This window comes from Pholcus phalangioides, unplaced genomic scaffold (genome assembly GCF_987345545.1).
Source record: "Pholcus phalangioides strain wild (caught in Gottingen) unplaced genomic scaffold, Ppha-v1.0 ptg000009l_1, whole genome shotgun sequence".
Classification (NCBI taxonomy): Eukaryota; Metazoa; Arthropoda; class Arachnida; order Araneae; family Pholcidae; genus Pholcus; species Pholcus phalangioides.
The window spans coordinates 15,803,667-15,831,421 of NW_028301602.1; the positions used below are offsets into that span (position 1 = coordinate 15,803,667).

Consider the following 27,755-nt stretch of genomic DNA (forward strand, 5'->3'; position numbering starts at 1 on the left):
GTGTTGTTGGTATCCACTTTTTATTCAAAGTAAATGTATTATACACATACCAGTACATACATAAACAATCAGTTCCAAGTACAAATGCTCAACACAATTACAGGCCAATGAGACAAATATCACAACATCTGTTTCCTTCTCCCAAAGTGAATAAAAAATGGCTCTTAATATTACAAGCAATACTTTTATGGTGGTCACTGAGCATTAATGAGAGAGAGTTTACTTATTCATACGGCAAGTTCGTGTTCCTCAAATTGTTCCCGTGGTTAATTATAGGTGGCCTGTATCAGGGAGCGAGACTTGCATTTGACTCTTGTTTTTCAACTAATCTAATTGATTTCACATTTGAAAAAAAAATTCAGTTAACAGTATTTTGGGTATACTATAAATAAATTGTACTATTTATGTCAACTCTGTACTATTTAAGAACTCTTTAACCCCTCAGCTGTTTCAGTTTTTCTTTTGCTTGCTGAAAAGTACATTGGAGTTTCCTTCCTGCAGAAATTGACAAAAATGGAATCTCTAGTTGCATTAAATTAACTGCGAAAAAAGACAAGAGGAGTTCGCATAAGTGTTGTTCTTGGTTGGGTAGATTTTGAAATCAATATACTAACTTTTCTGTTTCTAGAACTTGTCTGACGATACAATAGGCTTATTGTTTTGTGCATAGAGTTAGCTTGGATTCAGAATTTTTTGGATAGATAATGGAATCCTTCCTTGCTGGTGCAGACATATTATCTCAAATACAGCCAAGGGGGTTAAATAAAATTATAGTATGTGGATCTCACTTATAACATTTTTCAAAAAATCGCCATAAAACATAGTGAGCAGGAAAATGCTTTGAAAGGGAAATCTCTATGAAAATTAGTGAAACATGGGATTATGCTATTGAGTAGGAAAACGTTATAAGCAGGATCTACTGTAACCAGCAGTTGGTCTTATATTTAATACTCTTTTATGTTAAAAAAACATGATAGGATACAGTATGTTTCAGTCAAAGGTGTCAAAAATGTTTTGAACCTGTGGGGTATCTTGAGCTTTACGTAGGAAATTTTGATTTTTCTGAATCAATTTTGGGTATGCTCGGACCCGTGCCCCAAACTTATGTGGGTGCTCCACCCACAGCTCCGATGCCATTGGTTTCAGTCTATAAAAAAAATTACATATGCATTCACTGAAACATTATTTGAACTCTTCCCCTTAAGTGCATGTTAAAAACATTGGTTTTTGAAAATTCATATAAAATCAATATTTCTTTAATTTTTTTGCCGTAACTTCAGAAACCTATGAAATTAATGACGTGACTATTAGAAAAAAGTTTGTCTAAATACATATATAGAAGCTCAAATGAAATGCAACTTATTTTTCTTTGTGTATACTGTTATGAAAAGTTAAAAACTTCTTATACTTTCTTACTAATCTCCAAGTGTCTTATAATGTTATCATCAAATGATTTTGATTCTGATAAAATTATTGCAACCTTATTAATTAAAATATCATACCATTATACAGTGCGTTAAATTTTACCCACCAGAAAAACATCATGAGAGTAAGTATTAATATACGTGTGTAGAAAAATATATACCTTGGCTATAATAAATGTTGGAAACAATGTCCACATGAATTTCATTGAGTTTTTACACATTTGTAAACCAGGGATATTTCTATGCAATGAAACTTCTTATAACGATGACATTGTATTTAGCAATGTTACTCTTTGGTCCACAAATTTTCCATAACAATCATGCATGTTGAAAAAGACTTTTTAAAGTTAATTTTCTCAGATATTTTTGAAATCAATATAAAATTGATGTTCCTTATAACAATCTTGCCTCTTCCATTATACAGAAAATGAATATTATATAGGGAAGTCATTTTATCAAAGGTAAAAAAAAGAGCTTCTTAAGAGAACTCTATATTAATCATTTTCTTATAATGTAGTAGTTGTGGTGACAAAGTATCAGGTTTTTCTAGAAGATAATAAAATTTTAATAATTTCATTCACACAAGTATGTATATGAAATTTAAGTCCAACAAAGAGTATTGCGTTGCCATGTTTGATAAATGTAACAAAAAAATGTAATTCCACTTTTATCTCTGTATATTCTCCCCTTATCTGAAGGAAAGTGATTTTTATAATGAATGCCTATTAGACGACATGACCTATGCTCTATGGCCAGAGCCTTTTATACCCTTCTTTTCTATCCATACTTCAAAAACCCTAATCCCCCAAAAATTGATGGGTATGTCATACAACAGTCACACACATCAGACATGTGTCTCTCACCATTTATTGCAAATAAATCATACCAAATTATCCAACATCAAAGGTCAAGGTTGAACACACTTTTTGTTGATTTGTATTGTGATTGGATTGAACAATTTTTGGAAGGTCATCATATTTGATTAAAAATAACATGGGGTGAATAGGAAAACATTTGAGACTTAGGAGATTATAACAACAGTATAAGTTTGGCATTGTTTGTAGAAGACACTAGACAGCACTTTTTAAATATTAAACCTAGCTAAATGAAATGCCCACAGATACCTCAAAATCAGTTCTAGACAGTACCATTTGGTAGCTATTTATTCATAATCGTACGCTGGCAATTTTTGATGGTTTTATAATTAAAAATAAATTTAAAATTCAAAGTTTCCTTCAGGACTGAGGAGGTTGATGCAATGATTACAATAATGGGGGTTATTATAACAAACTTTGGCTGTATAGTATAAAGATTGACACATATCTCATGATGTTCTTTTAGTAGGTACAATTTTAAAAATTAGTTCTTTTTTTACATATAATGTATATTTTATAATACTTGAGAAATTCAAGGACGGATACAAGCATAGTTGGGTTTGAGTGGGATGGTGTATAAATAAAAAGAGTAAAAATTAAATTTAATACATTTATATGAAAAATAAGCAGTAAAAATTTAAATGGATGAAATTAAGGATATCTTTGGAAATCACATTTGCAGTAAGCTGTGAAATGTGATAGGATTATATGAATAAGGGGGAAATAATGTTGATGAAAAATTGTGGCCTTTGAAGCTATTTGAAACTACCTGTTTTTGAAACAAGTAGAACTATCATATAAATTATTGAGTAGAAAAATATGTATCAGACTAGTAATATCGTTAACAATAAAACTAAATTTGACGCACTTCCATGGTTAGAGAAGATTCCGGGTATATAATGATGAAAGGAACTGTTTTTTGAGTGAGAAAAAACATATTTAATAACATATAATTGCACTTCGCAAATAAGCATGATACAAGTTCATATAAAAAAGAAACCAATGAATGCTCATTTACATCACATCATTTTATTTGTTCTCTTTCCTGCATGTGCTGAACAAGTTTTTGTTCAACAGAAAATACTTTGGTATAAATGCTTCCCATATCATAACACATTAGTATTTTAAGCTTTAGGACAAATGAATATAATTTTGTTACAAGTATGGCAATATAAAAATCAGTTCATCATTATATTTCACTGTGGAACAAAATTTTTTTATGCCACTGAATTTGGTTAACCTCACTCGAAAGTGCATCTAATATATGTGTAACAACTTAATTTATGATATGAACTTTTTGAAGCAGCGTGTAATGAAATTTTGAGGGAGTTCTTATTGTAATTATTTGAAAGTTATCTTCATACAGTAGAACCTTCCATAGAAAGAGACCATTGGAATAGAGCTTTAATGTATTTTACTCCCTATTATAGCAGACGTTCCCAGTCATCAGACAAATTTTTAGGTCCCACACGTGTTTGATTTTAAGAGGTTCCATTGTCTGAAAAAAAACTTTAATTTTAGGTGCATACCCTAATTTAATATGCCAAGTATGCCTCATGCATACAATTGCTGTAATTAGACTAGGACTAACAACTGTCTCAATTCCAAATCACTGTTCGAAGTCCTTCATATGACCGAGAGATTTTGAATTAAAAATTGGAGCGCTAACTACTTGGCTGCCAGGCAACAATCATAATATGCTTAGGGCCTGGATATTCCATACCCAAAGTCTCTAAGCACCATGAAGGCTAATCAAAGACATAATCTACTTTATAATTTCAGTTTTGAAATTAAGAAATCATTTTCATTGGACAATTACAGAGGACAATCTACCAATAAAATCCTTCACTATATGTGCACAGTACACATAAACACAAGCACATTAAAAACTAGAAAATAATAACCAAACTTTAATGATATCCATAAAAGAAGCTCATTCGTCATATCAAACGACTACTTAAGTAATGCCTACATATATATGTATGAAGACGAACAAACGAAACTTAAATGCATTACGGACAATTTAAAAGCTAAATGTTTGTTCTAAAAGAAACATCTGTCTGTATAGCTTGTGTGTCTGCATTGTTAAATAAATTATACTTTATATAGTGCACAGTGGTGTTGCCTTGCAATTCAATGCTAACTTGTTACTAATATCTGATTGCAGGACAATATTTTCTAGACAAGTCAACCGGGAAACTTCAAGCATGAGCATGTGCAGTCCCAGAGACTTTTAGCACTGAACTACGAAAATGTTGAATTGCAAGGCATCATTGCATATGTATAGAAAACTTAAATTATCACTCAAAATGTGGTATGAATCATGCCCCCCCCCCCACATTTATCAAAATATCCTTCATGTGCATTAAAAAAAAATTGCATTACAAATGAAAGTTGTGACATTTTGTATGATATTTATGAAAATCCTTATTGATTCAGCTACAGGAGAAGTAACTTCCTCGGATCTGAATACATACTGATGACTAGAGTAGGTCAGATCTTGTTGAATTCAGAGACGACATGATCCAGTCATATAGACAATAATCGAGTCCCAGTACATATATATATATCAACAAATACTGCAATAGACAGTCCACAGTTGTAGAATGAAGAATGAATGTTTGTTGTTACGTCTCTTGAGATGATGTTCCAGCAACTTGTTCCGTTGAAGTGCTTGGTCCTGCTCCGCACACTCCACCATTGGATGAATCTGGATTTAAGTGAAGAAGAAAACATTGCATAAGATTTTATTTCCAGAAGTGTTTCGTTAATACAGCTGTGCTCACGTATATATATAAAATTCAACTTTACTCCATCCCTAAACTAATATTGAATTGCATATAATGGGTGCTTACATAATACAGGGTGATTATAAATTCACAGGGCAGGTTATACAAGACACCTAAACAGCGCCAGATTTCCCTATAGGCTAGGCAAGATGCAGCTTAGGGCCTATTGTCACATGGCCATATATGACTGGAGTTGGTGTGCAGTAAAGTAGTAGCCCAGGGCCCCAAGCTTTGTAGAGGACCTCAAAAATCGCAGTTAATTTTTAGAGAAATTGCTCAGAGATCACATTAACATTGAAGTAGGAAGTTAAGAATTTTGTTACCTGACATTACAAATGTTTAAAATGCTTTAGATACGTATTAGGTCCATAAATTACCATATATCATACAGGGTGATCCCATAATACTTCTTGCAGTGTTCTGATGGCAAACCGTTGATTCTAGAGGCATATTTCAAATTAGCAAAAGTATCCGAGTAACACATAGAATTCACAGATATATCATTCATGTCGCAAAGGATTGCATAGCAGGGTATGCCGATTAAAATTACAATTTGAATCACATAATTTTTTTTAAAAATCATTGATTTAAATTGTAAAATTCAAATTTATTTTTTCCTTTATTTGACTTCAATGATATTGAATAAAAGTAACCCATAGTGCATGGTTTTCATGTTATTGAAATGTGGAATAAAGTTCTTGATCAAAAAAAAAAAAAAAAAAGATCTAGTAAATATAGGCTTGAACCTAATGCCTAGATACAGTGCAGAAAGAAAAGCTCTATTTCTAGATTTTGTGCATGGAAAAAAATTTGAGAAAAACATAGAGAGCTAAACTTAGATATAGCTGCACTAAGCATTTGAAATGCATTGCAATCAGGCACTAGAGTTCCCCTGATAAAAAAAAAACCAGGAAAAATCAGTTTTTGTATAAAACCTTGAATTATATGCCCTAATTGCTGATTTAAACTAACGGTAGATGTTGCACCAACATAAATACTGTGTGGACTTGAAATTTTGATACTGAAAGTCGGCTCATTTTCCACCAAAACTCATTAAATCTGTGAAGGAATGAAAATGTGTAAATTATTAAGCAACATCATGCAAGTCAGAAACTCATAATAAATGCATCCACCAAATGCACATACGTTTCTCATTTCGTTGATGCTCCATTTAGTTTCCTGCACCATGTGATACTGAATCTCCACGAGGCATTTACTTTAAAGTGAAGCCCTCATGAATAAAAACATGTTTCTCTACAAGAGAAATGTTAATACATGAAGCTAATTTGGGCTCAACGACCTTTCATGTTACATAAAAAAATAATTTTCATGTTCATACTATTTGCTTGTAGTTTGTTTGTAGTTTATTAATTAATGCTGAATTAAATTTGAGCAATTAGGTGAAAGAAATAGGTTGGTGATAAGAAAAAATATGCATTCTTAATGATTAACAAGGTTTGTTCTAATTAATGAAAATGGAATCTTGAATAGATATAGAAATATTTATCAAGTGCCTAAAGGTAAAAACATTATTTCAAAAATGTTTCTGTGTTACCTTGCTCCAACAGGGGTGCAAGTGCCCCTCATCCATTTCGGAGCAGCAAATTTCATTTTTGGAGCAGAAATTTTGAAAATGGAGCAGAACTAAACACGAACTATATCTGCAATATAAGGAGTAATTTTTCTGTGAAATTCCAAAAGTTTTGCCAAAAATGGTTGGAACAAATAATTCTAAATAAATTTCCTTCACAAATTAAAATCCATTTTAATTTTTTCTGAATTATATTTTCTGTCATTAATAAAACGACGAATGACGAATAAAAATTATTACTCTTTTCAAATTAAGCAACATGCATACTGAAAACCTAGGCAGCAAGAATTTCTGCTGCTTGAACACCAAAATCTTATTCCTCCTGATATAGCAAAAAAAGTGTGTGCAGAATATAATAAGAGTTTCCGTGAAAAATAAAATAGGCTTCTCACAGAATTTAAAGGAATTATTAAATTCAAAATCAAAATGCAAAAAATGAGAAAAATATAAATACCTTATTTACTTAAACAATTTCTCAACCTAATAGCATGTTAATAGATTACGAATCAGAGTCGCTTTCAGAAGTTCAACATCTCATGACTATTTTTTATGCCCTTGAACATAAGATTTTGTATGTCTTATTCCATTAAACATTAAAGCATTGCATGGACAGATTTTTCAATGTTTGAACAGACTTTTATTTATTTGTTAACAATGAACTCTTTTTCACTATCTGTGTTACCATATGCTGAAGATAAAAAAGTCTTCACCAAAACTGGCAAAATTTTGAACTTTGGGCAGCTTTCAAAGTTACAAAGTTTGAATATGTCTGCCCAATATCTATCTATCTATTCTCTGAACTGATTTCACTTCTTGTAATTGTTTGGATTGTAGTGCAACCCATTCATCACACATAATCAATAGTTCTGTTGGTGATACAATGTTAAACAACCTCTCAGCAATACGTGAGGGAGTAATCTACCATCCCAGCAATGCACGAGATGGAGTATGAAAAACAAGAAAGGGTGCAAATATTTCATTCTCTCCAACAACATGTTTTGGAAAGGTAGGACATTAATATATATTAGGTATCTCGCAGAAGTTATGTAAAATGAGCATGCTCCTAGTACAAACTCTGACTATTGTGAGCATGCTCCTCCCCCACCAATGCAGTGGCGGACCGTGCGGCCATAGTGGGCGCCGCTCAAGGAGGGGTGCCAAATGGAGTTGAAAGGGTGAAAAAAGGTTTGTCGACCAAAAACATGTGGTCAGTAGCGCCAAAAAAAAGGTTCTGCATGGGTAGAGATTTTTTTCCCTCGAGCCGGCCTCGTTCGCCAAATCCGGATTTTCGCGATGTGAAATTGTTACAATCGGCAACAGCTGACGATAACCACACGACCGCATAGATGACTGGGCTAGATGACAAAACTATGAATATTTTTGCTGGAGTTTTTACAGATTCTATTTTTTCCCAACGATCTCCGAAAAATTTCGGTAATTTAAACGAGTAAACCAATCACCTTTTCGATGTATGCCATCTTTGAACGCAGGTTGACAGCCGCGAAATTACCGTTATTTTCAGCATATAGCCTATAACCAGCAGGAGAAAAAACGGTCTCCGAAATCGGAAAATTTGGAATATTTATTAAGGGACTTTGATAAAACGCCGGTTATACCAATAACAGTACAGGACTTTATACTTCAAGGTAGTATAACTACTTTCCAAGGTCACGAGATAACGCGATTGTGGTAGATGATGGGAAGTGAAAAAAAAATTCTCCCCCCGTATCTTTTTCCGTGTCTCGGAAAGAACGCGTCCCGTGAACAACAATTTCATGCGCCTTCTTCCTAAATTAAGGGTATTTGACGTACTACAGGGCATTAGCGGTACCTCCGCGAACCACAAACAAGAATTGGCGCAAATGCGCAGGGATTCGGCGCCTTGGCGCACCGTGTAGCAAGAGAACCGTTTCGGCGCAGTTTGGCGCAGCTCTTGCACCCCTGCTCCAAACATAATGAACTTCATCTACATGAATAATCAGACAAATAGACATACAGAATACAATATCTTTAATACGATCAAAAACAGATATTAATGCAGTGATTTGAAATCAATTATCGTCCAATGCATGTTAGAAATATATATAGTGAAATACACATCTAATACATAAAAGCCGTTGCTGAAGTGGGGGGAATCGATAATAAAAATCATATAGGCCTGCTGGAAGGACCGTGGCTACATAGCGTATGTAATATATGTGTGTATTTTGTGTCATTGTCTTTGTATAACTTATGTTTGTATTTGCATATTACAGTTGAGCCCCCCGCCCCCACCCGTGTATTCACGGTTTCCATATTCGTGGTTTCCGTATTCTCCATTTTTTTTCTTGCCAACACTCAGCAATTGTCATTCATGTGTTTTGTTTACAAAATTTGAGTTGTAGGCCTACGCGTTTAGAATGGCTAATTTTTCTAGTGCTATTGATAATGTTTCAAAAAGACTAAAAAAAAAAGTGAAAATTTTACAAAAACAATTTGATATATTGACTATATATGCTTGAAGAAAGTAAATCAATTGCTATGCTGTTGCCCGCCATTATGCAATCAATGAATCTACGGCAAGATATATCAAGAAAAAAATGAATCTGAAATTCAATCAGTCGAGGCTGTAGCTGCACCTACGGCAGCGAAAACGTTGCATTGCCTACGGGATCCATGTGTTTCTCGTACAGAAAATGCGGTTTTTTGTGGGTCAAGACTACCACAGAAAAGGTATTCCAATTGATTGCAATATTATACAGGAAAATGCAAAAAAAATTTACTCTTCTATAAAGGAAAGAGCTGGTGAAATGTCATCATCAGAACTTTAATCAAGTAAAGGTTGGTTTCATAGGTTTAAGAAACGATTTTGATTGCACAATGTAAAAAAGCACTGATGATCAAGCCTCTGCCAACCAGGAGGCAGCTATGAAATTTCCAAAGAAATTATAAAAGACATTGTCACATTAGTGAAACAGGTGGGGGTAGAAGAGTTCAATGATACATGGATATAGAAATTGAACAGCTAATTAATAGCAATTCAGAGGCATTAACCAAAGAGGAATTAATGCAGCTGAGTGACTGCTCCTGAAACTGAAGCTGTACCAGATGAAGATCAAGATAAAGAAGTAGAAGATCAGTTCACCATGTGTAACATAGCGGAAGGGCTTCGCAAGTTCAAATCAGCAATAGATTATTTTCATGACAGATCCTTCTATGGTACGTTCTTTACATGTAGAAAAATTAGCAGAGGAAGCCTTATCAACATACTCCAACATACTTGATGATATGAAGAAATGGCAAACAGAAATCACAATGTTCTTTTAGAAAACATCTCTCCACCCTCTTTTAGATATCCTTCTACCTCTGCGTCACCCTGCTCTTCTCCTTCAATAAATGAGATATACAAAAAAAAAAACCCTATAGTTTCGGTTATTCGCGATTTGTAACCCTGAGAATACGGGGGGGGGGGGGGGAACTGTATATTACATATTTGTATATTGTATATTTGTTGTTTGCTTTAATTAAAAATAATAATAATAAGCAGTCAGTCAATTAAATTAAAATGTTTTTTTCATACCCTGTTGTACAGTTATTAAAATAAAAAAATAATGATTTTTTATAAAGACACCCTGTCCTCAAAACGCACATTAAGTTGTTTCCCTGTCTCTCCTCAGGCCAACAAAAAAATTCCCTGTTTCTAAATTTACAGAGATATTAGAATTCAAAAATCAGAGTAAAGGTGGGAAAGAAGTGAATAAAATAATGAACAGCAGCACTTTCCTTCATTTATACTGTTTTTTTCCTTACCTTTTGTCCGAATATTTAATTCAGATATTTCAGTGAATACTGCTCTTGGAAACGTGGAATTTTTTTTTGTCTTCAGGAGAGACAGGGAAACAACTTGAGTTTTTGAGGACAGGGCATCCATACAAAAATTTAATTTTCATATTTTAATAAATATACAACCCCTTGCAACATGAATGACCCCCCTGAGTTCCACACATTATTTAGATAATTTTTCTTCAAGTTTCTTAATGGAAGCATGCCTCTAGGATGAGTGTTTTGCCAGCAAAATGTGGCAAGGGGGAATTATGGAATCACTCTGTATATTCAACACAAAAGACAGCGACAATTTGTTGTTGACAAAGGACAGTTGGAGTTGGGCATATAATGGGTTTCATTACCTTCAATAGCCTAGGACCCCATCAAACCTAAATCTGGCCCTGCCCCCTAAATAAGCATTTTTGGTCATAGAATGTGTGGTCGAATCACAAAGGTGGAAGAGCATGTTTTTGAAAGTGCACAACAGCTCTTCACCAAAAGCAAATATATTTTTCAAACAGATTTGCTACAATATGTGCTATCAACTCGGTACTCAGATGGCAAAATTTTGCATCTTTTTTTTTTAATTTCCTGATGGCAAATCTAAAATATTTCGCCTACATGTGATACTGCAGCTTTTTGACTTATTACAATTTGCCTCTATTATTCCCCCATAAACTGAAAGAGAAAGATTAAATTTTGCCACCTTCCAAACTTTTAAAGAACGAGACTTTGAAATGCGAATTCAATTTTTTGGGAAAAGTGACATAACATTTTGCTATCTGAACACAGAATTATTCTGGGTTGAAGACAAGGGTCGTGAAGAAAGATCAGTTTAGAGTTTAGTTTCTATTGGTGCAAGGACCATCAAGGTTATGTTACGCCAAACAATGATGAAGCAGTATGCTGACTTGTGGTAGAATTTGTGCTGCCCCGGTTGCACCATCAGGAAGATTACCACATAACAATTCCCTGTACCCTTGAATGGTTGAAAATACAAATTTGTCTGAAAAATATGATATTTGCTTTTGGTGAAGTGCACTCTATAAAAACACCTTCTATCCCCTTTGCGATTTGATCGCACATGCTATGACTAAGAATGTTTGTTTAGGTGAATCATCTTTTCTATCCATAGATGTCATGCATTCACAGTCTCAAACAAATTGTGACGATTCACTGCCTTTCTTTACAAGTGGAAAATGAAGTTAAAAATGCTTCGAGTGAACGAATCATGGAATTTCAGTGGATGATTGACTTAACAACTTGATTTTACCTGAGCATGACAATTTTTGTAGAGCATCTGGCAGCTGTGCTGTACTAACAGTGCTTCCTGAGCGAATGTCAGGTACAGCATTTCGCCTTCCTGTTCTACCAGTCTGTAGGAAATCATCAAAAACAGGAGATGTCGCAGGCTGCTCCACATCAATTCTTAATTCACAAGCCATGTTGATTTGAACGGTACTTCCTATGTGGGTGAAACAAAAATATACAAATTAATTGAAAATCTTGAGGTTCTTCACAAATGAACAAAAATAAATAAATAAATTGGTGCCAGTCGAATTTCAGAGAAGACAAGTATATATATGTAGTAGTATATATAAAGTAGAACTTAGTTAATTCAAACTTTCATGAACTCTCCTTGAGTTTTCTATCTAATTTATTGTGAAAATGTCCTTTTTCATTTAAGCTTATTTTTTGGATTTTTCGAATAGTTCAAAAGGTGGTGCAAAAAAAAAAATCATGATTTTTGTCTAGAAGAAGCAAGACTTTGCTTTTCGCAATCAAGTTTTTAAATAAATTTTTACAGACAAACAAGAGATAAAAAATTCTGTTTTCTCTCTACTTTTTTTGTTTGATAATTTAATGCCCATCTGGACATTGTTTCGCTGGAGTGCATCGAAACTGTGCACCACTTAATACCAATTAGGTTTCTACAACCTGTAGATCAAGACATATTATTCAAAATTTGAACCTTTTTGTCATCATTAAGAGCATGGAAAGTAAATTTCCATGAGAATGACATCCATATTTGTTATGGGCGCTTTTTTCCTCAGCCACCTCGTTGGTCATTTTGGCCTGTTGTTGTATTCAATAAATTCCTCTACAACAATATTTTTTCAAGCCTTGTTTGAAAAATGAGTACACTCTAATGATCAACTGCTGCCTCTTGATATATCATGATAATCCCCTTACAACAATATTTTTTTCTTGGTCCACAGAGTATAGTTATATCAAGGTTTCACTTTGATGATTTCACTAGTAAGATACTGAGCTTCAGTAAGCAAGAGTTTAATTGTTGCTGGAAATAATCCCAGTGATGGTTATCACTAAATGTACATGGACATTTTGAGAGTACGAATTCAAACTGAAACTTTTCCTCTTACATCAAATAAATAAAGATAAATTACCTAAAAGGGAAACTCTTTAGTTTCTTTTTCACTTTATTTGCAAGCTATATTTCTAATTGGTAATGGAAATAATTGTATTATGAAAAGCTCCACATGAAGAGAATAATTTCGTCCATGAACATCCTATCAATGAATTGCCATCAAACTACAGTGGATAACGCTTATAACGTTTTCTCACAAAAACCGTCATAAAAAAAAACGTAAGCTGGAAATCTTAATGAGAATTACTTAAGAGTTGGGACTACGAAAATTAGTCATATTAAGCGGGAAAACGCTCAAAATGGGAACGTTATAAGCGGGATCTACTGTATTTTAAAATATAAAACAGCTCTTATATAAAAAATATAACAAAGCTCAAAATAATTTGAAAATGAGAGATTTAATTAAAAAAAAAAAACAACCTTCCTAATTTTTAACTGTTACGCTGTGATGAAAACATCTCTCACAAGTGAAATAAAAAACTTGAAGCAGTGGGTGATGATGACCAACTCCTAGAAACCAAACATCAACAAATAAACAAGTAAACATTACATCCGGACGACTTTGACCACGTGTTTGTATGTTTTCTAGATATAAAAAAAATACTCAACACATCAACGTGACCATACGTTCTGTCTTTTCCAGGACACCCGATTTCTTCTGAAAAGGAATCCAGTCTTTCCCGTTTTTTTAAACAAGGTCAACTTGCATTTTTATTCTTTTTTAGAAGTCAAAAATTATTTTCAACTCCTAAATTATATTTTGATAATTTTTACGGGGGGGGGGGGGGAGGTTTCGGGTTTGCTGACTTTTGATGACGGGAGGTGCGGTTGAATGATGCTTACGTCATCAACCTTATAAACATATGATATGTTCTTAATGACATCTTACTCTGTGTGACAAAAACGAGAAAACCTGTCGCTAGTTTGTGGGCACCTGAACTGACATTCCCCCTATTGATAAGTTTTCTATAGGGCCACTGTAGTGATCTTTAAATGTTCCGAGAATCCTTCAAGTGCTCTGAAACTGTGCCGTGCCTCAATCAAGTGATCCGTACTTATGCCGCGGATCACTTAAGTAATCTGGGAATGTGCCGCGGGTAACTTGAGTGATGTAGAACAGCACTGAGGGTCGCTTAAATGCTCCAAAACTGTGCCACATGTCACTCAAGGGATCTCTAAATGTGCCATGTTCCTACTTGAGCGATCTGAAAATGTGCCACAGGCTGCTTAAATGCTCTGGAATTGTGCCACGGGTTATTTAAGCGATCTGTAAATGTGACGCCTAGTTCATTTCTACAAAATTAAGTTTGTTGTGGCGGGCCGCATTAGAACCACGGACCATGAACTTAGCATATGCGGCTTAGATGGTGGGTCGCAATGTATTTCTTAAAAAGAAATTCTGAATTCTTAGCCTTCTAGAAGCATTGAAATTTATTATAATTTATTTTATGTATTTTCATTTTCCTCCAAAATTTAATTTTTAATATTTTAATATTTTTTTAAATATTTTTTTGCATCAAAAAAATGAATTTTTGATCGTCTGGGGAAAGGGGCACGAGCCCCGTATACCCCTCTTCCCGCGTACGTCTCTGATCCCAACATGTGTTAGGAGGTGGTGGGGGGAGGCAGAGCTAACGAACTTTTGCTGACGGGGGTCAAAAATGACTAAAATCCTGCTGACGTAATACTTGAACATCCCCAAATAAGAATATTTATCTCTTGTTTGTCATAGTGAACAGCATTTTATTTCGTGAAGTTCATTAATGCCTTGCAATTTGCAGTAGTGCTTCATTTACCCCCGTAGATTTTCTGTGATTTCAGCAATATTTGGCTTTGCTTGCTTTTGGCATCATCTTTGGCGACAATAGGCAATGCCCCGTATTTCTTTCGAGGAAATATGGTCAGCCTATTCAATACAATTGTATTAAAATTGTTAAATATTTAATAATGATTTTGATTATTGGACAATAAATATGTGGAAAATTTATTTTATGGTCAGAAATTTTTTTTTTCAACTTCATCGAAGAAGAAATATGAATTCTTTCAAAGTATTTTCATTTTGGAGGAAAAAAAAAATCTTATACAACTCTTTTTAAAGTGGATTGGATTTTTGATTCATTATGACTAAAATAATAATGTATAGTTTCCTCATTTAAAAAAAATTAGAATTTTCATGCGAGAGTAATTTTTTCGTAACGAAGTAGCAGCACCAAAGCCAGGCCCGTCATGTGGAAGGAGGGGGGTGTCAGATTTCAAAAAATACAACAGAAATTGACAAACAAGGTGGAATATATGTATGGATACATATATTCGATATATGTTTTTTGCCCCCCCTGCTCTGAAAAAGTTGAAATGACTGGCCTGACAAAACCGGGGAAGGGGTTGTACCCCAGGGTGGCAAGTTTCAGGGGGTTAAAGAGATTGAGGAATGAGTGATCAAGCAAAGAAAGTTAGAGCCGAATGCGAGAAGGGTGGCTAAACCATAAATCTGACTTTGTTTAGAGCGGGGGAGAAGGTAAGTGACCTAGAGAGTGTGGGGCTAGGTCAGTGAGTGGCCATGAGAGTGATAGAGCATGGATTTCCAACTAGTGTTCCGCGAAACCCTGGAGTTCTACAACAGCCTTTCAGTGGTTTCGCGGTATGAAAAACGGTAAAATTTGTCCTTTGTTTTATAATGAGAATAGTTGTATTTGAGAAACATACACATATGTTTGCTTTGGTTGTCATTAAACAGTCTCGTAACCATCGAGGAACGCAAAAAAAGAATGAACTAGAGCGTGCGCAAGCATGTACTTGACAAAAAAAAAAAAAAAAAAAAAAAATCGTTGTCCCATTTGCGTTTGCACAGGATGTCTCGTCCATGATCGTTAAAGTGTTAATGTTAAGAACAATACATTTTTTGAATATTCTGGGACTGCTGTCTCTGGGGTGACAATGGGTGATATGTTGTATTTGACATCCACATTTCCCGCATTTTTCTTGATAGAATATACAAATACAAATACAAATACAACGCCACAACAGGCAAAATGCCCAACGAGGTGGCTGATAAAAAGATGCCCATAAAAATATGGTTGTCATATGTTTCAAAAATACAGCAACCCAATTAAAAATGCAATTAACTACAATTATAAACAATATATACACGTGATAAAATATTATACAATACCCATAAAGAATACTTATGGTTGTCTTATTCTAAGAATGGATAGCTTCTCGATTTACCCCAACATGTTTATCGTATTTCTTTTTAAACGTGTCAATTGTGTTACAATTTACTACCTCCGGGGGTAAGCTATTCCATTTATTAACAACCCTATTGGAGAAAAATTCCCTGCGACACCATAACCTTGCATTGTCCCTCACCAATCGATACTGGTGTCCCCTTGTAAAAGCAGTCGATTGGCGGTGTACTAAAAGTTCATGGTCCATCCTATCCATCCCATTGAAAATTTTGAACACTTCGATCATATCTCCTCGACACCTGCGTTCATCCAATGTAAACATATTCAAAAAATGAAGTCTCTCTTCATAACTCAAGCCCTGTGTGCCAATAAGGACACGCGTAGCTCTTCTCTGCACCCCTTCAACCAAGTCTATGTCCCTCTGTAGGTATGGTCTCCAAAACCTTACAGCATACTCCAGTCCAGGACGAACTAAGCCTCGAAAAAGCGGAAGAATGACTTTAGGAGAACGCGAAGAGACCTTTTTGAAAATGAGACCAAGCATTCTATTCGATTTTTTGACAACCGCTGAACAATGTTCAGAAAACTTAAGTCGCTCGTCAATGAGAATTCCCAAATCGGTGGATGGGAATTATATATGTCCACACCAATTTCATTTTCCCCGAAATACTCATCCTGAGTGAAAATTTATATTATGCTCAGTTTCTGCAGTCTTAACGCAAGTCATCCTGCAATTTGAGAAATTTTGGTGAAAAAATACTTCCACCCAGGACCGTCATTTTCCGGCGGGGGGGGGGGGGGGGGCAAAGCACATGTACTCAATGTATGTATATGTATGTATATATATATATACACACCATTTTTAGTGTATTTTCAAAAGCCGGGAGGGGGACCATTGCCCCCTGCCCCCCTCCCCCCAATGACGGGCCTGCTTTCACCAACTGTGACGTCACGTGACAGAAACGTATAATTGCGTGGTATAGAGAGAGAGAGAGATTCCCTCTCACACACCCATGCATTTCTGAATGATCACTTTGATTGGTCTAGTTTTATCCATCGCGACGATCGATATGGTGGTTTTATATATGAAGTTGCTAAGAAGATATACATTACATATTCTGTTCGTGTCGGTTGGTGCTCTTCTTCACGTAAAAAACCGATTCATTCTATTAATGCATATATGCTTCTTCGCGCTATTACTACTTCCTCACCTGTCTGATGACGTGTTTGGAACAGGTATACATGTTTTTCACATTCGTCATTCTTCTTGATACTCACTCAGTTTGAGTCAGAGGTGTTCCTAATATTTTGGCCACTGAGTGTGAGCATTCGACAGATACTTAGATTCACAATACATACATACACATTCCGACACGTTACCATTCGTTAGAAATTCCATAGAGGAATATGAATGAGGTGCATGTGAGATTTAGTGGTTGCAGTATCACAAAATATCCTCGTTCGTAGAAATGTTACTATCAACATCAAACTTCCTCAACTCAGAAGATTATAAAAATGTACCACTGGCCGAAATGGACACCAAACTGGAATAGCACATACTTCAGATGATACAATCAAATTATGTTGTATTTTTGCAGTAAAGAACGAACCCACCCTCCCGGAAAGTAACAGAAGTTGAACCTGCACCCATGGAGAAGATCCTGCGTAGGCTATTATACTCCATTCCTTACCCCTAAGAAAGAGAAAAAAGTCTAACCATTCTTTCTGTGCTATTGAAGAGAAACATAACCAGATTAGCTAGCAAAATAAGCACGTGTTATAGGGCATCAGGGGCTGTACTATTTTATTCCCATCTCATCCGAATCAGGAGAAAAGAGGATAATGTCTTACTAATATTGTAGTTCGAGAGCGGTGACAAAAAAAGAACGATATCAGTGGACATACATCGTCCACTTTAATGTCTTGCAGTATGTCTGCCAGATATTATGCAAGTTTATAATTGTAATTTTCTAGTAAAATAGCATCATAACGTATCGATTTGAATATTTAAATATTGAGATTAAAATCTTGGATATTACTCTTGGTTTTAAATGAGTAATAATATTGAAGAGTTCACAAAGTAATTTTTATTTACCTGTATTATCAAATACAGTACTAACTGGTTTTGCAGTTTTTTATGCTTATTTTTAAGGAATTTTTTAAGTCGAATTTACATTAATTAAACAAAAACTACAAAAAATTCTGAAAATTATCAAAGTCATACATCGAATTGGGATATCTGAAAAATATGAAATGTTTCACAAGTACGCCAGAAATGTATGACGCTTCCATGTGATCCGAGAATAAAGCCGGGTTTTCCTAGGAGTAGAAATTAAGCGCGGGTGCAGAGTGAAAACGCTGGTTTCAAAACCTGGAATTCATAATTTTTAACCAATAAGCGTTTTCACGCTGCACGCGCTGTAGAAAGCTGCACCGTGTGCAGCGTGAAAACACTGATTGGTTAAAAAACATGAATTTCAGGGTTTTTAACCAATCCCTTCCTTCAAGCTGCATACGGCGCGGAAATTCTACTCCTAGGAAAACCGGGCTTTAGGGTGAGCGGGCCACGTCGGACCACGTTTGTCAGCGTAATTAAAATATAATTCCTTCTCAATGGATTGACAGCCTACCCAAAGAGCCTATTTTTAGCTGGCATTTCTATAGCTATCATTTTCCAAATTTCAATTTTTGTATTCCATTCTGAGAGTATCTATCTACCTTGGTCATAATTAAATGAAAATAATTATTGAAAAGATTTAGTATAAATTTTAAGATTCACATAATATACGAGATAGCTACGTGTAACATAGGTGATGGAACTTGAGGGATTTTCAATAATTCATGAATATACCATACAAAGTTTAGGTCCGTATATATTTTCTGAGCTTTTCAAATTTCGAGGCGCAAATGCGAGCCGGTCTCCCATTTGAAAAATCGACTCTCTCTGCAGGAAGCAATCAGACCTTCAACACGATACTCAAATAACACGATATTCAGGCATCTGTCATTTTCCTTTCAAAATATACAAGACACATGACAGCACCAGTGTAATACAAAACAAGCATAACTCTGACAACATATGTCATAAGGCCACGCATATACGCACACAAACAAGTTTCTGTGATTTGAATGGACTGTGTAAAACATAATCAGTAGTTTATTAATTCTATAAATATGGAAGAAGAAAAAAAAAACAATAATTGTTTTCAAATAAAATGTATAATGCATATACAGGGTGATTCAGAAAAGATGGGAAACACTTTAAGAGGTGATAGTACACATGGTCTAACATGAAACGCAAACGCGCTAGCGCGTTTCGAAACAGCCGCTCCGGAAACGTTAAAACGGCATTCCTGTTGAAATTTATCGGGAGAAAAAGATCACCATGCAACAAATGTAACCTGGGGAAGAAGAAGAAACCGTATGCAAATCTACGTCACAGTGAATAAAAGACGCGGACTTGCATCAGACCTGGAAGCAAGGAAGGATCCCGTTTCGTACAGCTGCCGATGCAAGCGCGAAAATGTTATCGGATTGGGCAGCCACCTGTGGGGAAAACACTCACCGTACATTCGTGCTGCCTCTGTGGTACTTCCGTTTGCAGCTCCGTAAATGAAATGCATGTCTGCTTTTTTCAGAATTACTAAAGTGCACCATTATCCCGTAGTTACAACTGTTAGAACGGTTGCGCGCTGGAATGACTTCACAGGGCTGCCGTCTACGCCTTTTATTCACTGTGCCGCAGATATTTGACTCTTTGATACGATTTATTCTTCTTCTTCTTCCCCAGGTTACATTTGCATGCATGGTGTTTTTTTTCTCTCGATATTTTTCAACAGGAATGCCGTTTTAACGTTTCCGGAGCAGCCGTTTCGAAACGCGCTGGCGCATTTGCGTTTTCCATGTTAGGCCTAGCGTTCATTGATCATTTTTGTCGCAACACGGTCGTTTTCTGCACACGAGGGCTAATTAGACCGGGACCTACAATTAATTTTCGATTCCGAACGGCAGGCTTGTTTTTTGTATTCATCGGGAGGTTGGTGCGCTTACCCCTCGATGGGGGAATCCCTGCGGTAGCAGATTTTTTTTCTGCGGTCATGTCGCCGTTTTCGTTGTACCCCTGCGTTCGGAAAGTTTTCTAACAAGGACGAACCGGGTATCGAACTCGCGACACCTCTAAACATCCTTTGGTACTTTAGGCGAGTATCTTATCGACTTGGGCTGCCGCGCCCTGCATTCTTTGATGACAATTGTTTGTATTGGTGTGTACTCTCATCAGCCAAAAACTTTTTCCCATCTTTTCTGAATCACCCTGTATATAATACATAAAAACGATTAAAATGAATAAATAAATTTGCAATATGCAGGGTGATTATAATTAAAAAGTTCTCATCTCAGAATAGTTTTTCCTCAAAACATACTCATCCGAACACAGCCGAATTTTGAAGATGTCTTATAAGAGAGATATTTATGCTATGAAAAAATAGTTCAATTTTTTACCATCAGGCGTATTTTTTTCCATGGCCCATCAAGATAAAAAAAGCACCACTTTTTCATCTGGTGGTGAAAAATAGAACTATATTTTTTTAATTGCACAAATCTCTTTCTCTCATGGTCTCATTAAGACATTCCCGAAAATTTGGCGGTGTTCAGATGAGTATGTGTTTTGAGAAAAAAACGATTCTTTCTCCCTCTCTCTTCTCTCTCTGGGTACGGGAACTTTCATTATAATCACCCTGTACATGTGGTTCTACGTTTTCCCTTATTATTTATGATATCAACGTTTCATATTTTCCAATATCGTTAAGATGTTGTTATGAAGTCGAACACTGAACAAATATGGCGGAAAGATACTTGTTTGGTTTTTATAGTTGGGAGAGAACAAATACGTCGCTGTGAGTAGAGTAGAGGTAAAAGTGAAAATAAGAGGATTACAACCGACGTGTTTGTACTCTTCTCGTGATGAGAATGTTTCTAAATATGGAAACGCTTTGTCGGTACATCATCTCTCACTCGCAGCATTCATTTAATTCCCGCGAGTTCCTTAATATTTATTATCATTTAACTTAACGTGGACGAGTAATTAATTCTCTGGAAAAATAATACCTAATTCATTTAAAAGGATTTCTTCGATTGTTTATGAGTAATTGAATGGTTGTTCGCTCTATTGAAGACAAATGAACGTGAATTAGTTATTTGCATATCACAGGGTGGTTCCCATGAATTCGTGAATACTTTAAAATTCATAAAAAAAATGAAGAAATGGGTATGTTTGAATGTAGTTTGTGAAAAAGTTCGCACGAAAGGTGGCACTTCACGGATGTCCGGAGGTAGTGATTTGACCTGAAACTTTCTTCGATCTCATTTGCGTCCGAAGCGTTCGCAAAGCTTCAACAGATGATTTGTGGCTGAATTAACCCTTTAAGCAGTTTTTAAAAATTTTTTTAACCCGCATATTATACAGTATTTGCCACATTGCGAAACTTTCACAAATTGCCACCTATTTATTCGCGAAGAATAATTTTTTTCCCCGATTGTGTGAGCTGATATAAGTGCTTCTTCCCCACAACAAGAAAATTTACTCCACCCACCGCTTTTATTTCCCTCACAAAAACATCTGCCGTCATGATGTGTGTGGCTTTTTAGGAAGAGGAAATACGTTTTTTGGGAAAAAATCTTTTTGTGTTATTTATTGTGAGTGTAGATCCCTTTAAGGGTGCTCCCTTTAAGGGGGGGGGGACACAGTCTCTTTATCTCGCGCCGTTTCTTATCTAACCTTGAACAAGAGCTGGCTCCACCCCTCCCCCCCATTAGCAGTTCATTGATTTGGGGGGGAGGGTGAAAGAATGGAAAACATGTTTTGCGGTAAAAACAACTTCAAGGTGTTTTTAGAAGCCGAGATATTTCGGGGTGGCTGAAATAAAGCACATGAAGTTTGACGAGATATCTCGAGATTGCGGCTGAAAGGGTTAAGCAACTTTGCCAATTGTACTTTATCCACCAATATCAACATCACAATGGATACCTTATGTAAGCGCCAGTAAGAGGTGTAGAGGGTGTGTGACGGTATAAATCACAACTGCTTCCCTCACAATATAAAGACAATTAAATACACATTTATTGATGATGAACGGTACTAAACTTGCAAGCAAAGGAAGATGCGAACGGATCGTGTGACCGCGTCGTTCGAGCGGTGAAACGTGCGACCGTCCTGCATCGCTCAGGCGCACTCTTTCTTTGTGGTGCGCACAGCACCACACGGGAAAATTAAGAAGGAAGATGTTAATCGTGCACCCTGCGCTGTATAGGATTGGTTTGCATGTTTCCAGTGATTTGCTTTCATGCAGCGCCCTCTATCAAAAAAATTGAAAAAACTACTTTTTCTCTGTATAAAAAAAAAAAAAAAAAAAACCTTCGTGAGAATGATGTTTTCACATTCAAATGTACCAATTTCTTCAATTTTTTATGAATTTTTAAACTATTTATGAACTTATGGGACACCCTTGCTATTTTTTGGAGCGGAAATTTTTTCCCGATATTCTGTTAAAGGTAACACTAGAAAAATGATGGGCATTTGAGCTGATGAAAACAAATGTTGGATAGAAAATTGTTCATGTATGAGAAAAATAGACTTTTTGAGAACAAATGTCTTTTTCAGCATTAAAAAAACCTAAAAATTGACACAAAATAACACGAAGGGATGAAAACGAAAATGAATTCCTAAGACGTCATCGACAGATGGCGCTTAAAATATTCAAACTGATAAATATGGATTCTTATTTTCTTATTTACGTATGTTTGTAGGAGGTGTCGCAATTTTTCAAAATCATCTACGTATTGTTACGTCTTCGAAATATTTTTATGGTTATCAAAGAATTTTCTTTTGTTCGAATACTATTCTTTTTGTCTTCCATGCTGACTTCTACCACTGCGGTTTCATAGCCTCGGGGTGGCCACCAGCTGGCCCGTCAGGGAATTTTGCGCGGTCCACGACAAAGTAAAACTACTGTATATTAAATTGATTTTCTTATCATTATTAACGCCATCATTTTCAACAGCAGACCTGATTATCGGACTATTTACATGCATTATTTCTAGTGACGATAGTAATTAGCTATGTTCTCGTCACACTGCCTTTCCGTACACACATATTGCATATATTTATATTACATTATTTATATTACATATTCTTTAAGCACCTCCCCCATTAGGCAAGCTTCCTTTTTGTGGCTTCTGTGTTTGTAGCTGAATGCATATTCAGCGTTCTGCTCACAGTGACGAAACTTTTTCGAAGTAGATGAAGACTCACAATGACACCTCTAAATTATAACCGACTATATATAGGCTACGCAAACCCCAATAATTCCAAAGAGTAAAAATGTCTCATATGGGATGGTCGAGTTTATATTGTGCCGTTGAACAAGTTCCACACCCAGACACAATGATTTTTTGTCGAAAAAAGAGAAGCAGCTATTTCTAAATTTCGACATATTAGGTTATTGGTATTCCACGTTGAACATGACCAATTCTTTTTTCTCAAACCAAAGCACCGATATTCTATTCCAAGAAGGTAACTCAAGTAATAAGGTTACGCGGAACCCGATTTGCGATACATGTAATCTCGTGGACATGCAGGAGCACCAAGCAATGGTGCGTGTACTCATCCTTTCACATCTACAGGTAGTCTGCCTGGTCCATGCGAAGCTAGTCCATTTTATCTTGGTACCACAACGGGATTACCCATAATAGTCACTGCTATCCACCCGACTGAATTATGGCACGCTTTCTATCAGAATAATAAAACTCCTCTTGAGTGATTGAATACCGATTGATACCGGCGATTGAATAAATTCCTAGAGTGTCTAATCGACTCGTGCGGCCCCACGGGTTGCCAAATTAGGAGTAAGGGATAAAAATAATTGCAGAAAAACGTAGAAAAAATGTTTCGTCTGTAACATTTAAACCATAGATGCAGTTGGATGGAATAATTTCCAGAAGAAACAGTTATTTTTTACGCATTGCATCTTCTAGCTGGGAATCAAAAACAATAGATATGTATCAGTTTATGAAGAAGAGGAGCCCAGGGTAAAATTTTAATGACTAAATTGCCCGTTTTTGACTATATTACTTGTGGTGGACACAAATCTGGGAGTTTTCTGGGTAATTTTACTGGTGCGGCTTATACACCTCAGCGTTGTCCCTGGTGCGGCCCAGGACGCCGACCATTATGTTGGACAATCTAGCTTTTTATGGCCAAATTTGTATTCAGTACACAGAATTACACATGAAAGGACTATTTTTGCTTCAAAGCCATAAAATTTTTCACAATTTGTTGTCCGTTATGAATAGCCAACCAAAAGTATTAATTTACACAAAAATTGCCACACAAAAATTGTGACAAAAGTATTAAATTTGGCGAGTTTAATTAAATGTTTTTAGTCTTTATTTGGTAATAGTACTGTGGTTGTGGCATCACAAAAATTGGGCTTAGAGACCATGTTTCTTCATCGAGTTCTTAACGTGACCCTAATGTATTTAAGATGTCAGATTTAAGCGTGGTTCGTGTTCGAGAAGTGTTTCATATTGGAAGTGAAACTGACAGATGCATGAAGTTTCTTGTTTATATAAGTGTTGTATTGAAGGTAATGCACGTAGAGTGAAGCAGCACTTATATATTGGCATACATATCGATATTTTTCTCCCTGGATGTGTAAAATTATGGTAGCATCTACTGGTAAATCGTTATGTCTATAGGTTTCAACTTTTCCATCTTGCGACGCCACAGAAAGTAATTGGTAAAATTCTGCGTCACATCGGAGAAATATAGTAGGTATCAATGTGTATTGTATGTAATTACAGTAAAACCTGTCTTCAACGGAATCGCAAGGGACCGAGATTTTTTCCGTTGAATACAGGTTTCCGCTTAATGAAGGTTCAATTGATACAATGTGTAAAATTATGTAACGATCTCGTAGGTAATTGAAGTAAGATATAAAATAAATTAATTGAAAATAAATTAAGTAATTTTTATAAATGTGAGATAAAATTAATTATAAATAATTAAATATAAATAAATGAATAATTAGTCTGTAATTATTAAATTACTAATTTACGTTTTGGCCGCATCTGTATAAAGTTCCTACCTACACTGTTTTTCTTCTGAAATAACGACATTTACCATCTTTTTAACTTCCTCAAAAATTTTCAATCAGGGTATCGTTATCTGTCTCATGTCAGGTTCAGTTTGTACATTATCGTCTCTGTTTATTTAATCCTCAGCATCAGCGCTATGAATAGGAATTTTGTGAGGAAAAGAGCAACACGATTTTGCCGCCTCTACCATTGTAAAATTCGATGATTTTATAACGGTGTTTTTGTTCCCACCTAAAATTTTCCTTCCCCCATCAGGGCGGTTGCCCTCTTTGCCTCTCCGATTAATTCCGGCCCTGCTGAGCCTTGTGATCACGGAATGCACACAGCTTGCATACAATTTTGTGCCTTGCATATCATTTGGATACTCATCCCCCACACTGATTTCTCCCGTGGAAAAGCCTGCTTTCCCGGGAAATTTTGTTACAATTTAAGAAAGCAAGTGCTTCACTACATACGGCTCATCAAAATCACAACATCAATTACAGAAACGGTTTTTGCTAATCTAAGAGGTGAATGTGTAGAACTCACATTTGCAAGCATAGACTGAGTAAAAGATTTCGGTCGAGCACTTTAACATTTTGTATGATTCTTTGCTTTATTGGTCGCAAAACACTCACAGTGTTTATGGGACATTTTCCGTTAAAAAGAGTTTTAAATTTTTCTTTCCGTTTCCCGGTTAGATAGGTTCCATTTAATCCAGGTTTTTTAATGTGTATTTTGGCATTGAAATCACGGCACTCGATTTTTTTCCATTGAAGACAGGCTTCCGCTTAATACAGGTTCCGTTGAAGACAGGTTTTACTGTACAATATTTTTATTCCTTACATTGCTTATTTTCATGTGGCACAACAATTGAAAGAAGCCGGTCAGCAGTCCGACTTCCAGAGCTGTGATTTGTAGTTTTGTTTTTATCCAATATAGTAACGAGAATATTAAATTTTCCCTCTTCTTCTGCGACCGTACATTACCAGCCATACTATTATAAATTCTATAAAGAATTAAAAGTTTTTGATCACTTGAAAAAAAACAACAGAATTCAAAGACTGATTGATTCCAAATGAAAATGATTCCAAGTAGCCAAGCGAAAATATTGATGGGATTAGCATCAGAAACCATCATCATCATCAGGTAGCACGAAACCACCAGAAAACATTGATGCAGCTTTTTATGGCATAAGCACAATCTTGATAGAAGTCTATCTCAAGACTGTTACAATAGAAAAAAAATTCTAAATAGAAACTTGAAGTCTTACTGTTGGAATCACAAAGTAGAAAGGTACAAATGGTATTCGAAGTTTTTCTGAATTATTAATTGCTCTATACTTTCTAATTAAAGCGTTCGTTTTGGGATAGGGATTTTATTTCATTACGTCGTATTTTTCGTCGTATCTTACCTTGTCATTCAGCAATACAGTGACGAAATACCGCGCCATTTCCATTCTAATGCAAGCCTCTTTTTCACGTCACTCAAAAAGACTTGAATGGTGCATGACTAAGGTTTCCAGTGAGTAATTCACAGAACACATGCCAGATGGGCAATGTGACAAAATAAAACGTTAACGGTCTTTTTGTTCCTGGGAACACGAGGAAAACATTCTCGTTAGTTGAAACGAGTATCTACGGGATCTAAGCGTGCAATAAAATATTTAAATATTATAATTCAATACAGTGGTTCCCACATGATTATTAGCTTTGAACCTTGGAGACGGTGTCATGAGCACAGCCGCAACTTAGCGCCGAATGCGGATCTTGCGCATCGTAATGGTGAAGAGTAGATAATTTGGTAACTATACTCGGAGTCACCATTACCAAACGCAGGGCCCAGTGCAAAAATATTTTCGGGGTCCTTTCGTAGGAAGAATAATTTTAGTTTACTTTTTTTATAAACATTTTAATGATTGCGGCACAGCTACTAATGTTTTATTATACAAAATTATTTTTCAACTACAGATGTATTTTCTACATAGTACCCGGTGAGTACCGGTGTACTCCTCACAATATTTTCAAACCCCGCCCTTCCTGATATTTTAAAGCCCTCTCAATATTCTGAATGACTTCACATTATCCAATGAGTTTCATAAACGACACGCTAGCGTTATTGATTGCCCATAATCTAAAATGCAGACGTTCCGATTTTTCAAGAATGATACCACTCTCCGCTATCCATACGAGGGTTTAGCGCACACGAGTGCTAAAGCTCTAAGGAAAGATTGATGTTCAGTGCCATTGTAGTCCAGTACGCTCACTCGGCAAATAAGAGGACTTCGGTTTGATTCCCTGCAAGGTCAGTTGAAAATTATCTTCCTTTCCCGAATTCATCTTCGCACATCAGCCAGCTGTTGAAAACCTTCGTGTATATTCCCCTTTTCATTCACATACCGTGAATCGTTCTGTGGTTTTTAAAAATATATAAAAGTACCTCAAAATCAGGTGATTATTTCTGAATCCCCCGCACATAAATATTAACTTGATCTATATTGATTATTGTACGTGTAGAATTGGATAAAAATTACACATTGTATGATATATACAAATGATGAGTAGCT

At 35.7% G+C, this 27,755-nt stretch overlaps 1 protein-coding gene across 4 annotated transcripts in view; it reads right to left on the minus strand.

Annotated features, from left to right (window-relative positions):
* Positions 1-3: 3 nt before the first annotated feature.
* LOC149082096 (uncharacterized) overlaps positions 4-27,755 on the minus strand; it is a 49,270-nt gene continuing 21,518 nt past the window's right edge. For 2 of the 4 annotated variants that reach the window (XM_089235609.1, XM_089235610.1), the window contains 2 exons: positions 11,757-11,948; positions 4-5,009 (listed from right to left, as the gene is read on the minus strand). In XM_089235609.1, the coding sequence (XP_089091735.1) occupies positions 4,927-5,009; positions 11,757-11,948 (275 nt within the window). In that variant the 3' untranslated portion in view covers positions 4-4,926. Of the gene's footprint in view, positions 5,010-11,756; positions 11,949-13,292; positions 13,451-27,755 lie in introns of those variants that run through there. The other 2 variants (XM_089235611.1, XM_089235613.1) reach the window with 2 other exon arrangements.